The sequence below is a fragment of the Molothrus ater genome, chromosome 3 (assembly GCF_012460135.2).
Source record: "Molothrus ater isolate BHLD 08-10-18 breed brown headed cowbird chromosome 3, BPBGC_Mater_1.1, whole genome shotgun sequence".
Lineage (NCBI taxonomy): Eukaryota > Metazoa > Chordata > Aves > Passeriformes > Icteridae > Molothrus > Molothrus ater.
In genome coordinates this window covers 9,690,103-9,703,850 of record NC_050480.2, presented here as the reverse complement: position 1 = coordinate 9,703,850, position 13,748 = coordinate 9,690,103, and the positions used below count along the sequence as shown (strand labels likewise).

General features: G+C 46.4%; 1 protein-coding gene across 1 annotated transcript; it reads left to right on the top strand.

The window, feature by feature from the left end:
- The first annotated feature begins 1,696 nt into the window (after positions 1-1,696).
- Positions 1,697-7,841, top strand: CST7 (cystatin F). Its single transcript, XM_036380276.2, has 4 exons — positions 1,697-1,849; positions 6,549-6,721; positions 6,967-7,083; positions 7,524-7,841. Exons 1-4 carry the CDS (start codon positions 1,774-1,776, stop codon positions 7,614-7,616), a joined length of 459 nt encoding a protein of 152 aa, XP_036236169.1. The 5' UTR covers positions 1,697-1,773; the 3' UTR covers positions 7,617-7,841.
- Positions 7,842-13,748: the final 5,907 nt, after the last annotated feature.

The window sequence follows — 13,748 nt, the reverse complement described above, 5'->3', positions numbered from 1 at the left end:
TCAGTCAGTTTAGAGCCATGTCTTGTGGATCTGTCACTGCATCAAAAATCCCTCTCCCAGCTCTCTTTTAGGCCCCCTTTAGGTACTTGAAGGCTGCTGTAGGGTACTCTAAACATTTTGCCAATACTTGTTGATTTTCAAAAGATGCCAGTAAAGAGTTTTTTTTTAGTTGTTTTGACCCCTTGAGAACATCCTGTTAGCATTTCTCCCATGCCTCTATCTTAGAGTAAATGAAAACCCATAAGCCCTTTTAAGTGTCCCATCAAGCAAGTTTTGGGGCCTCACAGGGTCCCAACCACCTCCTTCTTGCACATTAGAGCACCTGACCATGGGCTTAGAAAGATACTCACCAGAACCTGTCAGCAAGGCATCAAATGTAGAGAACAGCTCTTCAGGAGAAAGGGGGCAGCTGAAGACACCTGATGGAGTCCCTGCCTGTGTCACAGTCATGGGTCAGGCTGCCATGAGAGGTCAAAAAAAATAAAAGGAGGGAGAGTTATTAAAATCTCCTCAATAAAATCCCTTCTCATTCTGTGTCAATGTTTTCCACAGGCTTAGGAGTCTGATTCAGCAGCCTATGCAAGAAGGACTGATGATCAGAGTGACACACCATGCTTGACCCATTCTTTTTCTGTGGGACATTTGAAAAGAGGATTTATCTAATCCCTTCCTACAACCAAATATTAAGAATATTTTCCTGCAGCCCACAGTGCCCTGCATTAGGACTTTACCTGAGGCCATAAGATGGCTCTGCTCAAAAAAGGGGCATTGCTGGGGCAAGTGAAAGGCAGCCATCACCTTCCTGCTCACCTGAAACATATGCACACACACAAACAGAGTGAGGTCCATCCCTCTCAGCCCTCCAGTGAGACAACACTTCATCTCCCAGTCTCCTGAATCTGTCTGCTGGTTATTTCAGCTGCCCCACAAAGTCTGGCAACCAAGCCCTTTCCCTGGTCCTTCAAGCTCCTGAGCATGGGCCAGCGCTGCCTAGAGAGGATCTTCTAGAAACCAAGAACTTACACTGGATAATTCAACCACAGAGCTGAAAAGCTCTGCAAGTCACAGAGAGACAAAGTATCCCTCTCCCCCTGTTTGTCTTCTTTCTAGATATCACCTAGAAAAAACCGATCCCCTCCAATGCCACCCTTTCCTGTTGTCATAACACCTTTTATAAATGGAGGGTGTGATGCTCTACCACCAAACCCAAAATGTTTTCCCCACTGGCTTTGTTCCACACAGCCCCCTTGGATAGGTACTCCTAAAACTTCCCTGTCTCCCTAACCCAAACCCCACATCTCCACATCAGGGGAGGCAAGAGCCTGGACCCATCATCTCTGTCAGGTGTCCACACACAGATGCACAAATGCAAGCCAAGAGACACATCCCCAGGGCTCATTAACTGTTTCTTAAATATGAATTTTCCCCATGATCCTAAAGCACATGACTGTAACTCTGCTCACCTCCACACCCCTTTCCAGTATCACATGTGTTTGTCCACACTTTTGCTCTTGAGGATCACAAAGCAAAAGTCCCTGTCTCATGCAAGGCTGGTGCTGCTGTCACCAAGCCACAGCTTTGTGGCTGGGCTTCGAGGTATGTGGTCATCAGCAGGAAACAAAGTCTGCATCAGAGCTGTGATGATTCAGGGGGTTTTAGGGTGGGTTTTTTCGTCACCACCAGCCAATAAGAGCACTCACAGAAGCATTTCTCTGGCAGGAAGCAGGGCAGTGACTCCTCTGGCAGTCAGGCTCCTCTTCTGGAGTGGTGGAGATGGCAGTGAACTTCCCCTGCAGCCTCACTGCACTTTGCTGTTTGGCACTCTGGAGCTTCACCGGGACTTCAGGTGGTAAGAATGGAAATAATTACTGTTTTCCTTGTGGTTTACGTTCTGTGAGTGCTGCTACGTAGTGCTGTGGTAAATAACAGCCTTTCTCCAAGCGCTGCCCACGCTGGCTCAGCACTGCAGGGCTCAGGCTGCAGCTGAAAACCCAACTGCTCCGAAGACCTTCTCCTTGTGTAGTGAACCATGCTGTCCAGGGATATCATTTAGGGGTTTTAAAGTCAATTTATGGTTTTAACTCATTTGTCAGTGTTTAAACTCGGCATGACCTTGATTATTAAATCTAAAGGCTGCGGGTAACAATCTGACTGCTAAGTACAGATGGACACTTGAGTGCAGATTAGCTGACTTTTAATGAAGCATTAACCTGTTTCATTTCTTTCTTTGCTGAGCAAGGGAACTCTCTTGATTGCAGCTGGCCTTAAATCTTTAGAATGGGAGCTGCAGACATGAGTGTTTTTCTCTGAAGGCTTTGGTCCAGTACTACTGAATATATTTCAGCATTACTTTGGTTCACATATACAGAAAGAACTCAGGGATGGTGTTTGGTTAGCCAGTAGCTTTTTTGTTCTGCTGTGGTTTCCTTTGGGGGCTGCAGAGGCATGCAGGAACTCTGCCACATCTTAAATGTAAAGATAAAGCCCTAGCCTTGCTAGGGGGAGGAAGTTTTTAAAGGAGGGAGAAATGGGGAGGAGGTTTTCGAAGCATCTGGGGGGGGGGGGGCGGAAATCAACACGTTGCAATCTGCTTTTTGTTTCACTGCAGCCTGGGAGGGAGCAGCCACAGTAACGATTGCTCTCTCATACTGCAGGAACAAGGTCCCTAAAGCAATCCTCAAGGAGGAAAGCACAAGAGAGGGCCTCTTAATACGACATTCAACTCATATCTGCAAAACCAGCCCTTGTTTGCTTAATAACAGATGGTTGCCAGTTAATTTTGAGCAAGAAAAGTGTCTAACCCTACTATTGCCCAACAGATGGAGCAAGAGGAGGGCTGGCTTTTCCAACTCTCTTTTGACATTTCCAAATCCAGGAGCAAGGAAGGGCTCTGAACATGAATGCTCTGCTCCTAAGCATCTCTCCCTAGAGCAGCAAGAGTTGTCTGCTCAGATTGTGAGATCACACACCCGTGGCCTCTGAGTATGGTAGGTGCCTGGCCAAGTTATGCTGTGCCTCTGCTCCCACACAGCCTGGATGTTTCAGGAATGCTGGCATGCCTAGAGCCCTGCAGTGCTATGTGACCCCCTGAGCCAAGTCTGCCTTGTGCCTGGAACGGTGCCATCACCTTATACAAATTCTAATTTTTAGGAAATGGCACTCAAGACAAGCCAGAGATGAAATGGTCAGAAAAGACTGCAGAGAGAAAATCAGAATTACAGGTACCTCACACCAGAGAGTCTCTGGGGTTTGGAAATAGAGTACTGCAAAATATTCCAAGCAATGAAAATGATTTCAGACCCGTGTGTTTGCCATGCAGTGACCACCTTGAATGGGAATGAAAGCACACAAAGAAAACCAAATCCTAGCCTTAAGGAATCTGAGTCCCCAGAGGAAAATGGTGGGATAAAGATCTCCCACAAGGGCTCAGTACATTTTATACCCACTTTGCTCTGGTATGAGTCATTTTCAACACCAAGTTGTATCAGGTGAATGAGGTAAAATGCCCAATACCCCTTAGTGAAAGCCAGGGGAAAAATATAACCTATAACCTATCCCCTGCTTACAACACATGGTATATTGAGTCTACCTGTCTACAACACCTGTCCAGCTTGCTCACCTCTCCAGGTGTTGCATTTCAGAGGCCTGGCCATGCGTGACACTGCTGGATCTCCCAGCACTGGAGTCAGGGCTCTTGGACTCTGACTCTTGGTTTGAATAATACCCATAATAGTTTTCTTTCCATCCACACAGTGTGGTTTCAGCCAGTCTCATTCACCTCATGCCCATAAAAGACGTCACCATGACTCAAGAGGTTCTCAAAAGCCACAAAAGGACATTGTCTACAGACTGAAAGGGGCTGTGGTTATCACCCCCTCCTGCAAAGAACAGTATCTGATGTCAACACCCCCACCACTGAAACACCTGACTTTCCAACAGGTGTGAGAGCAGATATTCAAGCAAGGTGCTGGGGAGCAGCAAGAAGAGCCCAAGGCAGCGAGCTGCTCTCAGCCTGGCAGAACGTCCCAGCTGCTGGGTGAGCTCAGGAAAAAGCTGGTCCCTACAGCTGCTGGGTTGCTATTGATGGCACAGGAAAAAGCATGGCATTTCTGAGCAAGAGGACAGCTGGCCTTTTGGGCAAACCAAGGCCCTGCTCTGCCTGGAGCTTCATTTCTGCCTGCAGACAGGTCCTGCACGGCCCTCCTCAATTATCTGAAGATGCCAGTGCCTTAAACCCCTGTGAAAAGTTTTACCTATGAGCTGAGCACTGGGTGAGATGTGCTTGCCTGAGAAATACCTGTGGTCCAAGGCTGGATGGTCACATGCTTCTGTGACTCTCAAATTCCACCCTTGCTGCAGCAAGAAGACACTGTCCCACAGAGAATAGGTGTCGCCACATTTCTCCTCACAGAGAAAAGCAAGGCACAATTCTTCCCAAGAATATTTCTGGGATTCACATTCTCTGAACCTCAGAGGAAGGGAAAACCAATTCTTATCATTTGCTGTGCCTGTGTTTGTGCAAAAGGAGAATGCAATATGGAGATTGTTTACCCAAAGTGATGGTGTTTTGTTTCCTTGGCCTATCAGGGCCATGTGTGTGTGTGCGTGGGGACTGTTGGGTGACAGTCACGAGATTCAGTGTAGTGTGAGCAGAGTTGAGTGCTTGGCAGGTTCAGTTTAGATGTAATGTAATATAGATGTAATATAATGTAGAATAATATAGTATAATAAAGTAATTAATTAGCCTTGTGATAAGATGGAGTCAGATGCATCATTTCTCTCCCTTTGTCGGGGGTGAAAATATCATCAATAAATAGTCTTGGGACATACAAGTGGATTCTGTTGGGTGAAAAAACACCACAACACTTGCCCAGTGCTGGCTGCACACACCCATAGTGCCAACACAGATCAGAGGCATCAGAGGAGAGCTCATCACCTCCACAGCAGACACAAAGCCACCTGCAGAACACCCACTCCTCTGCAACACACGGCCTGCGTCTCTCAGCTCCCACCTGCAAGAAAATACAGGGGTCATTAAGGAAGTTGGGGTGTCAGCCAGGAAGTGAGATGGATTTGGACATCCTTGGGTTGAGGAGGGATGTGGAATTGAGTCTCTCCTTTGCAGGTCAAGGCGTAAATTGAGCACTGTTACAAGTGGGTGCAGCAATTAACACCTGTGAGAAGGATGTGACAGTATAAGTAGGATGTGCATAAGCAACATGTGTGATAAATTTTTGTCACCTTCCATGCTGATGATCTTACATAATTCTGGTTGGTTTTTTTTAATAGACTTCAGATTATCAAGCTGCCCCTGCAAACAGGCTTAAGCACACAGCCTATGCTCTGTGCAGCTGCCTGTGGGTGAAAGATTTATCTGTGAAAAAAAGCTAGAGGTGATAAAAAGCTTGACTTTCACAGCAGGTTGAGTACAACCTCTGTGCACAAGCACACCCAGGCTCGCTGCCTGCACGCACACAGGGTCACCTCCTGCACCTGCAGCCCTTGGCATTAGCAGTGGCTGGATGGCACCTTCTGCAGGATTGGGGATTTTTTCCTCTTCTTTGATTTCAGAAGTGGGAAAATGGAGAGGAAGGGAAATGTAAAAGGGGGTGAAATAATGACATCAAATGTAAGCTTCGAGCTGCTTTTAAATGATTGAAAAATAAGCGGTGCGTGGGGAAAGAGCTACACAGGCAAGTAAAAATATACAGTAAATGGTTTTATGAACTGCTCTAATGTGAAAGATCATGGGTTAACTCCCACATTCCCCAATTTCCATTTCCTGCACACCTTGCTTCTCCACTCCATGACCTTGGTAATCATAGAATTGTTTGGGTTGGAAGGGACCTTAAAGACCATCTACTTCCAATTGCCCTGCCACAGACAGGGACACCTTCCACCAGACCAGCTTGCTCCAAGCCCCACCTAGCCTAGACTTGAAAACTTCCAGGGATTAAACATGTGCCGGTGTCTTACCACTCTTTCAGTGAAGAATTTCTTCCTAACATCTGAATCCTTCTAACATAAAAACCTCAAGATGCCATCCAAGGTTTAAGGGTAGGGTGTGGGATAAAAACTTGTATCTGTAAGATAAGATATGCAAATTAAGAGCAGCAGGACTCTTGAGCCAGTGTTTGATATGTTATCAAAACTATACTGCACTCTGAGCAACATTTAACCTATCTTTATAAGCAGTTTCAAAGCTGGTCTTTCTATAAACTGGGAGTTATAACAGAGATAATGAAATAATATTTATGATACTCTGGCTTCTTCTATAGTATTTGTGATACTCTGGCTTCTTCTAAGCAGAGCTTTTGAGCTCTGCTTTCACTTCTGGCAGCATCTCTTTATGTCACTTCATTTCCTAGGACTGTTTCACCATTTCAGACATGTAAACAAAACCTACTTTGTGATGGACGCGAGCAGAGACCTTCTGAAGTACAAATGCATTGGACAAGTAAAAGAGTTTAGCATTGGTTCAGAGGGCTGAAGCTCCCACCCTTTCATGTCCCTGCTGTGTTTTACCCTGGTGTTTTGTGTTGTTTCAGGTACAAATGTTACACCACCCCACTCAACCATAAGACCTGGCTTCCCTGTCCCAGTGAGCACCGACAGCCCCGAGGTCCGCAGGGCCGCTCGCTTTGGGGTCTACAGATACAACAACAGCTCCAATGACCTCTTCCTCTTTAAGGAATCTCAGATAAAGAAAGCCATGGTACAGGTAAGAGCAACAAGCTCCTGATGGTTCTCCAAACCATCTTCTAACTGACCCTCCTGTGGCATATCCAAGACACAACATCCCTGATCCTCCTCAGGGCTGCTGAAGCTGTCCCCTACAGCACTGCCACACAGGAGGGCTCTGTGTGGGTGACACACAGTTCCCAGCTGCAGCACTTGATTCCTAGCCAAAGTTTTGGCATCTCTTTCCCCTGCCTTCACTTTAAAGGAGGAAACTGCTTTCTCTAGATAGTCAGAGGGCTGAAGTACATGCTTCACGTGGAAATCAAACGCACCATGTGTGAGAAGAGGGATCACCCCAGCCTGGACAGCTGTCACTTCCAGAGGGAAAAAAACCTGCAACAGGTATGTGTTCCATTTATTTGGGGTGCCCAGGAACTGCAGGGGATTCTTGGTCACCTCTAGCTGTGCAATCCCTTTTAGACCAGCTCTGCCACATATGTGTACAAGCCTCTCCTCTGCAGAGCCAGCTGGGGTGAGGCCAGGTTCTCACCTTTCATGCATCCAGGGCCAGCTCCTGCCTGCAAGGAGTTTAACCTGGCCCAAATTCCTGGGTGACTGAGGAGAGTGTGCAGAAATAGACTAGGTGCTAACAGGTTTCCTGGGTGGGAAACACTTTACAGAGGCTTTCCCACTAGACAGGATTACTCAGCAAACAGCACTTTTCCTAGGATAAAGTGGGCAGACAAAAGGATGCTCTTTTCTCCTTCCCCATCACAGCCTGCAATGCTGAAATCAACCAGCAGACACCTGAACTTTCTCACCTATTCCCCTTTTATTCACAGATGCTGAGATGCTATTTTGAGGTCTGGATAACACCTTGGACACACAAAGTGCATATCCCTGTTGCCCACTGTCACCAAGACCTTTCCCCATGAGAGCCTGATTTCCAGAGAATCTCCTACCCTGAGTTTTTCTTTGCCTGGACTGCTGAGGTCAATACTGAAGTGGAGAACAGCTGTACAGAACTGCACTGAGCTTTTCTCTCAAAAGCACATGGTTGTTTTTCCTTGAGAAAGACACTCAAAAGACAAGGCCTGCCTTGACTGAATGTCTTGCTATCCAGTTGTGTATCTGTTTTTCCAAAACTAAACTGCACATGACCACGTGTTGTCATTCATTTGCCATCCATCCTCTGGCTGAATTCCCAAGCGCTCCCAGGAAGCTCTGCTGCACTTGTTTTGTGATGAACTTTCACAAAGCCATGATGGAAACAAGTCTAAACCACAGCATGTGTGAATACAACACTAGGAAAGCTTGACAACAGGGGGGTGGTTTGCCTGGGTAGACACACACACAAGTTTTAACATTTTCCAGTGCCAGGGAAATGGTCAGACACATCTGTCAGGAAGGCAAAAGGGAGAGCTGTTCTTTTTCTTTTTAAGACAGAGGTATGGATAAGGATGTCTTGAAACACGAACATCCCAGAAATTACTCAGTCCAATGAGTGCTTCCACTTTAATTAAAGCTAAGCTACCCTGTGAAAGGGCATCACTGCAAATGCCAAGGCTAATAAATCTAATCATATTGCCAAATAATAATTCTGAGGTTAAACAGCATAGTTCCATCCAGGTTAATATACAACATTTAATCTCTGGCAGACCACAGTTTATATTCAGGTTCAGTACAATGATGGTCTTCTCTAGGTGGGCATCTACCATTCCTTCAAGTCTCCACTCTTCATCCATGGGCTAATTATTGCTTACAGTGGACTAAGGTCCCTATTAGGAAGGATTTGGGCAGCTGCTGCCTTAAAACAACCATAAAAGTCTGAGCCCATGATCAGTGACACACAGACCAGCACTTCTAAATGGGCAGGGCCCTGATCTAAGCCACAGAGAACACTTTTTTTTCCCACAAATACTCCTTTTTTTCTGAAAGTTGTTGCCTTTCGGCAGCAATATTATAACTCCTATTAGCAGTAACACCCCCACTTTGAGCTCTTTTAACAACCATTCAATCAAGAAAGGCCAGTGAATGGCCTGGCTCCAAGCCAAGGTCTGGGGATCTCAAAACAGATTATATTAATAGTACAGCTGAGTCTCTGCTCCAAGTAATCCCAAAACTGGGCAAGTCCCAAGTCCTGCTTCAGAAACACCACTCATGATGAACAGGTGGCTCAGCAGCAGCTCAAATTCAGCATCCAGTGCTGGAGAGGCAGCTGTGCTGCATCTTATCTTTGGGAACAGCAGTGTCTTGGCTAGGAAAAGAAAAAAAAAAAAACAACAAAAAAAACAGTGCTCTAAAGAAAGCTCCAGAAGGGCCACAAGAGGATGAAGAGGATGTAATGTGATGCTACATTCAGCCATCACCAACAGCCTGGTGCCAAAGACAAGGAGAAAGAAAGTCACCAATGGTGGCTTGGGCTGTCCACAAGGCAGGAAAGCCAAGCCACAGAAAAGTTTGTAAGAGAGCAGGAGAAGCCAGGAAGAGCTGCTCTTTCCATCTCAGAGGGGTTGGGAATGGTCTCAAGCCCTCTTCTCCTTCAGCTGCACACTTCACACAATGCCAAGGGCTTCCAACCAGGCTGTCAGCTCCAGACAGTCTGGGCAGATCCATGTTCCTTCCTTCAGCCAGCAGGACAGCCTGGTGTTCAGGAACAGATGTCATCTGCCTCTCACATGCCACCAAGGGGGCGAGCAGGCAGCACGCTGTCACTTCAGGTCTGTGCAGAGATGCATGCAGGCAGTGAGCATGTCACACAACAGTGGCCCCTGTGCGACTCTCCAAGCCCCTGACACACAGTGCTTCATCTCAGTCACCTCACCAAGCCAATTCTCCATCTGTCAGAGCAACAAAAAGTTAAAGCCAGGTGAACTTGGCACCATGCAGGCTGACAAACCAACAGGCCTTTGCTGTTCTCCCAAGGAAAATGCAGCATGACTGTTCAGACCTCTCCATCCAAACAGAAAAGCTCCTGCTGAGAAAGACAGATCAGCCTTATGTTCAAAGCTGCATCCAAGTGTTCCCTGTGACACAGAATTCCAGTGTGCTTTACAAGGAGAAAGGCACACTGGAATTGTAGTACCCATCATCCCCTCAGCTATGGTAACAGAGCTTTCATCAGCACCAAAGAAAGGAGCAGAGCTAAAGTCCACGGAGCTCTTTGTATCACCCCAGAGCACTTCACTCAGGAAGGATTTGGGTAATTAAAGAGGAGGAAACTGCTAGCACTGACCTAAAGAGCTGCAGCTAAATGCCACTTCATCACAAAGACACGCAGCAGTCAAAAAGCCAATGTCTCTGCCCTCTGCATCTTGTTTACACCAAGGTTAACAGTTCCCCAATTCACTCCAAGGAGTTCACAGCCCTGCAGACCTTGCTGGGTCTCTGACATCTATTTCAGGTTACAATGGCAAGTCAATGATATTTTTATTGATTTAGGGCATGAGGTGAGAAGGAAAACTTGTTTCTGCCAGCTCTGTATGTTGAAGAACAAAAAGGAACAATCCCAGCAGTGACATTAAGAGCTGGTGGGACAACCACAACTTGAGTTTTAGCAGAGCTTCAAAGTGGCCAGTGATCCTCAAACAGAGATCTGCATTTGCTCAAAAGCTCTGCTCTGCAAATATTTCCTCTCATACTCCCACTTTTTAAACTGCACAGGAAACAAACTGCCTGCCACCAAAATATAAAGCATTGCTGGCTGACAGACTTCCCACTCTGCATCCTCTTGACCTCAGCAGCTCCACATGAAGGACCTGGGAGCTCTGCCTGTACCAGATGCACCCAGTTTCACAACCTGACTGACTTTCAGAGCCCACTGACAGCTGAGGGAGTCACAGCTCCATGGAACCAACACAAGGTTTAGCTGGCAGCAGGCAGATAAGGAGACACAACAGCTGCTGACTGTAAGGAAAAAGCCTTCCACACACAGCTAACTACAACAACTTAATGCTACAGTTTTCAGTCCCTGCCTCAAAAAAAATCAGCATATGAGCAAAAATCAGCTGCCCCCTGTGCTCATTCTTTTGCAGCACTGTTTTTAAACAGGTTAGATGAGAAGGCCCAAGTGTCAGCATCATCAGATCCCTGTTGTGATCACTGAGCAGACAGAGCCAGAAGCTTAAGAGGTCATTATCTCATTTGCAAAGTTTTTACTGGCACAAAGCAGACACAAATTCAAAGGAATTTAAAGATTTATGCAAAGACTTTGCAATCACTTTCATCAGCTATTCACGCTGAGAAACCAACCTTTGCATAAAAGTGTCAGGGGCACACAGGTTATGCTCCAGCAGCTCTAGTACAGAAGTTTGCTTCAGACAAGAAACAGGGCACTTAACTGTGGAGTAACATTTTAAATACTTTCAGCAAAATCTTCTTGATACTTGTGCCCTGCAGAAACATCTATTCAACCAACAAAGTAAAACAAAACACATTTTTTAAATGCACAGTTGTGGAGCACTCTAGCTCAGTTCCTTTCCTTGGATAGTTTTACTGCAGGGCTTTACATGAAATCAAAAATTTCTCCAGGCCTTTCAGGAGACAGGGCAACACTCTCTCTTATGCCATAGTCTGTCCCAAAAGAAACTTGGGTAAGACACAGGAAGCAGCCTCAGGCTTCTCTGAGAGTTATGGAAAGAGGACTTCCTCCTTTTTTAGGGAACCACAGCCCCTTTCTTCTGCCACCAGAAGACAATCACCTCTGTAAATGCTCTTGCATCCAGTAAGACTTCTCACACAAGAGAAGAGCCAGCCTCAGAGCTGCAGAGGTGTCATGTTCCTGCACTCACATCATCAAAAAAGACTGGCTGGCTTTTTCCAAGCCTGACTTGTTCCAGGTTTCTCCTTGCTTAAGGCAGGTGTGTCACCATCCATCTGCAATCAACACATCACTGACTCAGCCTCTGCGGAAGTGGAATGAGCCTGCAAAACCAGTCCCCACAGGAGCCTCAAGAGGACTTCATGCCAGTTTGTTTATTCCACAGGCATTTTAGTGCTGCTGCTTTACTCTTTCATTTGAAAGCCAATCGAAGATTAGAGATTGTTTTCTTAGGAAAAAATAGTTTCTAGAAAAATACTGTTCTTAAGCATCCCTATGCTGAATAATGAGACCTGTGTGTGTGTCAGTCAACCTGGGTTTTACTACAGATCCCCCCACTTCTGCATACCATGGATGGATGATCAGGATCCAGCACAAGACCAGGAATGGGAGCCAGCTGAAATGAAGTGTTAAGGTTCTTATGAGAAATGGAAGACCAATGGCCTGGTTAAGCAGCCTGTCACCATGAAAAGTTTGTTGCTTAGCATTGTGCCACCCACTACAGCTGGGACTTTACAGATTCAGAGAGATTTAATCTCTCACACTGAATAAAGCCTGTCTGTCCAGCCTGTACTAACAGAGGGAGCTTATGGGGTACAAGTCCAGTCAGTCTGCAGTACCCTTAAAAAAAAAATTAACAGAGAACTGCACTCTGCCCAAAGGTTACTTGGTGAAATACTTTGGCAAATAAATCACTAGTGAGAACTGTGTACCAAGAGGCAAAGCTGTGCTTGCCCCAAGGGTGCCAAAGCATCAGCAAAAAAAACCAAAAAAAACCCAACAAACAGCACAGCAGATTTGCTTTTCCAACCCCAACTTGAGATGCCATCAAGTTTAACTTTCATCTCCCACCAGAAGAGGACCAACAGCTGCAAGGGCTGGGCAGAGCAGTGCTAACCAGCTGGTGCTGAAGCAGCCCACCCTGCACTGGGTTTTCCCAAAAAGAGCAGCCCCTGGGCTGCACAGGAACAAGTCACCCTGATCCAGTCCTGCCACAGGACTGCTGCTGCCTGGCAGTAACACAGAACAGGGTGACAGAGGCACTGACAGGGAAGAGTCATTTTCATTTGCATAGCCCTCCATTAATAGAAGAGCAGAAGGCCATTGAAATCAGGCAATATTTTTAGCATCACCTTCCCCTTTTCTGGTGCTTTTCACTATATATTTATAGCAAGTCTCTTTCCTTTCCAAAGGTGAAGAAATGCAGCAATAGTGTAAATTTAGGTTGGATTGTCACCCAGTGGCAGAAAAGGAGAGAGCAGCAAAAACCTCAATTCCAAAGTATCAATGCACTGAATCACACAGCTGCTGAAGCACCCCTTGAGTTCTTCAAGATGCAAAAGCTCTTATTTAGAATTATAGTATGCTTTGGGTTGGAGGGGACCTCAGAGACCATCAGGGACACCTCCTGTGAAACTGGGTTGCTCAGAGCCCCCTCCAGCCTGGCCTTGAACACTTCCAAGTGTGGGGCATCCACAACTTCTCTGAATAACATGTTCCAATCTCTCTGCTCCGTGATCCTGCTGGGCACAGAGGTGAGACTGGCAGGCTGCAGTTCCCCAACACTTCCTTTCTTCTTTTTTTTTTTTTTAATGGGGGTTATTTTCCCCTTTTCTAGTTGGTGGGAGCTTAGCTGGACTACCACAACTCCTCAAATACAATGGACAGTGACTTCATCCATCAGTTCCCTCAGGATCTGCAGATGAATTTTAACAGGTCCTGTGCACCTTCATGTTCCTCAGATGATCTAAAATGTGACTTACAGTGGGTGACTCTTCAGCCTCCCAGTCCCTGTCTTTCCTTTCTGCAACTTGGGCAATGTGGCTGGAGCACATCCTGGTGGAGAAGAGGCAAAACACTCACTGAGCACCTCAGCCATTGCCATGTCTCAGGTAATCAGGTCTCCCCTTTCCTTCCAGAGAGGGTCCTCATTTCTCCAAGTGTTCCTTTTTATCACCCACACACCTGCAGAAGCTTTTCTTGTCGTCCTTAATGTCCCTGGCCACATTTAATTCTCTCAGAGCTTTATCTCCTCTAACCTCCTTTATCTTTACCTTAACCTTTATCTCCTCTAACCTGATCCCTGGCTGCCTGGACAACCTCTCTGTATTCCTGCCAGGCTACAGCCCCTGCTTCCACCCTCCACAGGCCTCCTTTTAGTGTCTGAGCTTTTCCAGGAGCCCCTTGTTCATCCACACAAGGTCTCCTGGCATTTTTGCCCAGCTTCCTCTCTATGGGGATGCATCAC

Excerpts from the sequence above, each read along its gene's own strand:
- CST7 (XM_036380276.2), top strand. The coding sequence starts at position 1,774 with ATGGCAGTGAACTTCCCCTGCAGCCTCACTGCACTTTGCTGTTTGGCA. Across the intron at positions 1,850-6,548 it reads CTTCACCGGGACTTCAGGTG|GTACAAATGTTACACCACCC; the intron begins GTAAGAATGGAA and ends GTGTTGTTTCAG. Across the intron at positions 7,084-7,523 it reads GGGAAAAAAACCTGCAACAG|ATGCTGAGATGCTATTTTGA; the intron begins GTATGTGTTCCA and ends TTTTATTCACAG.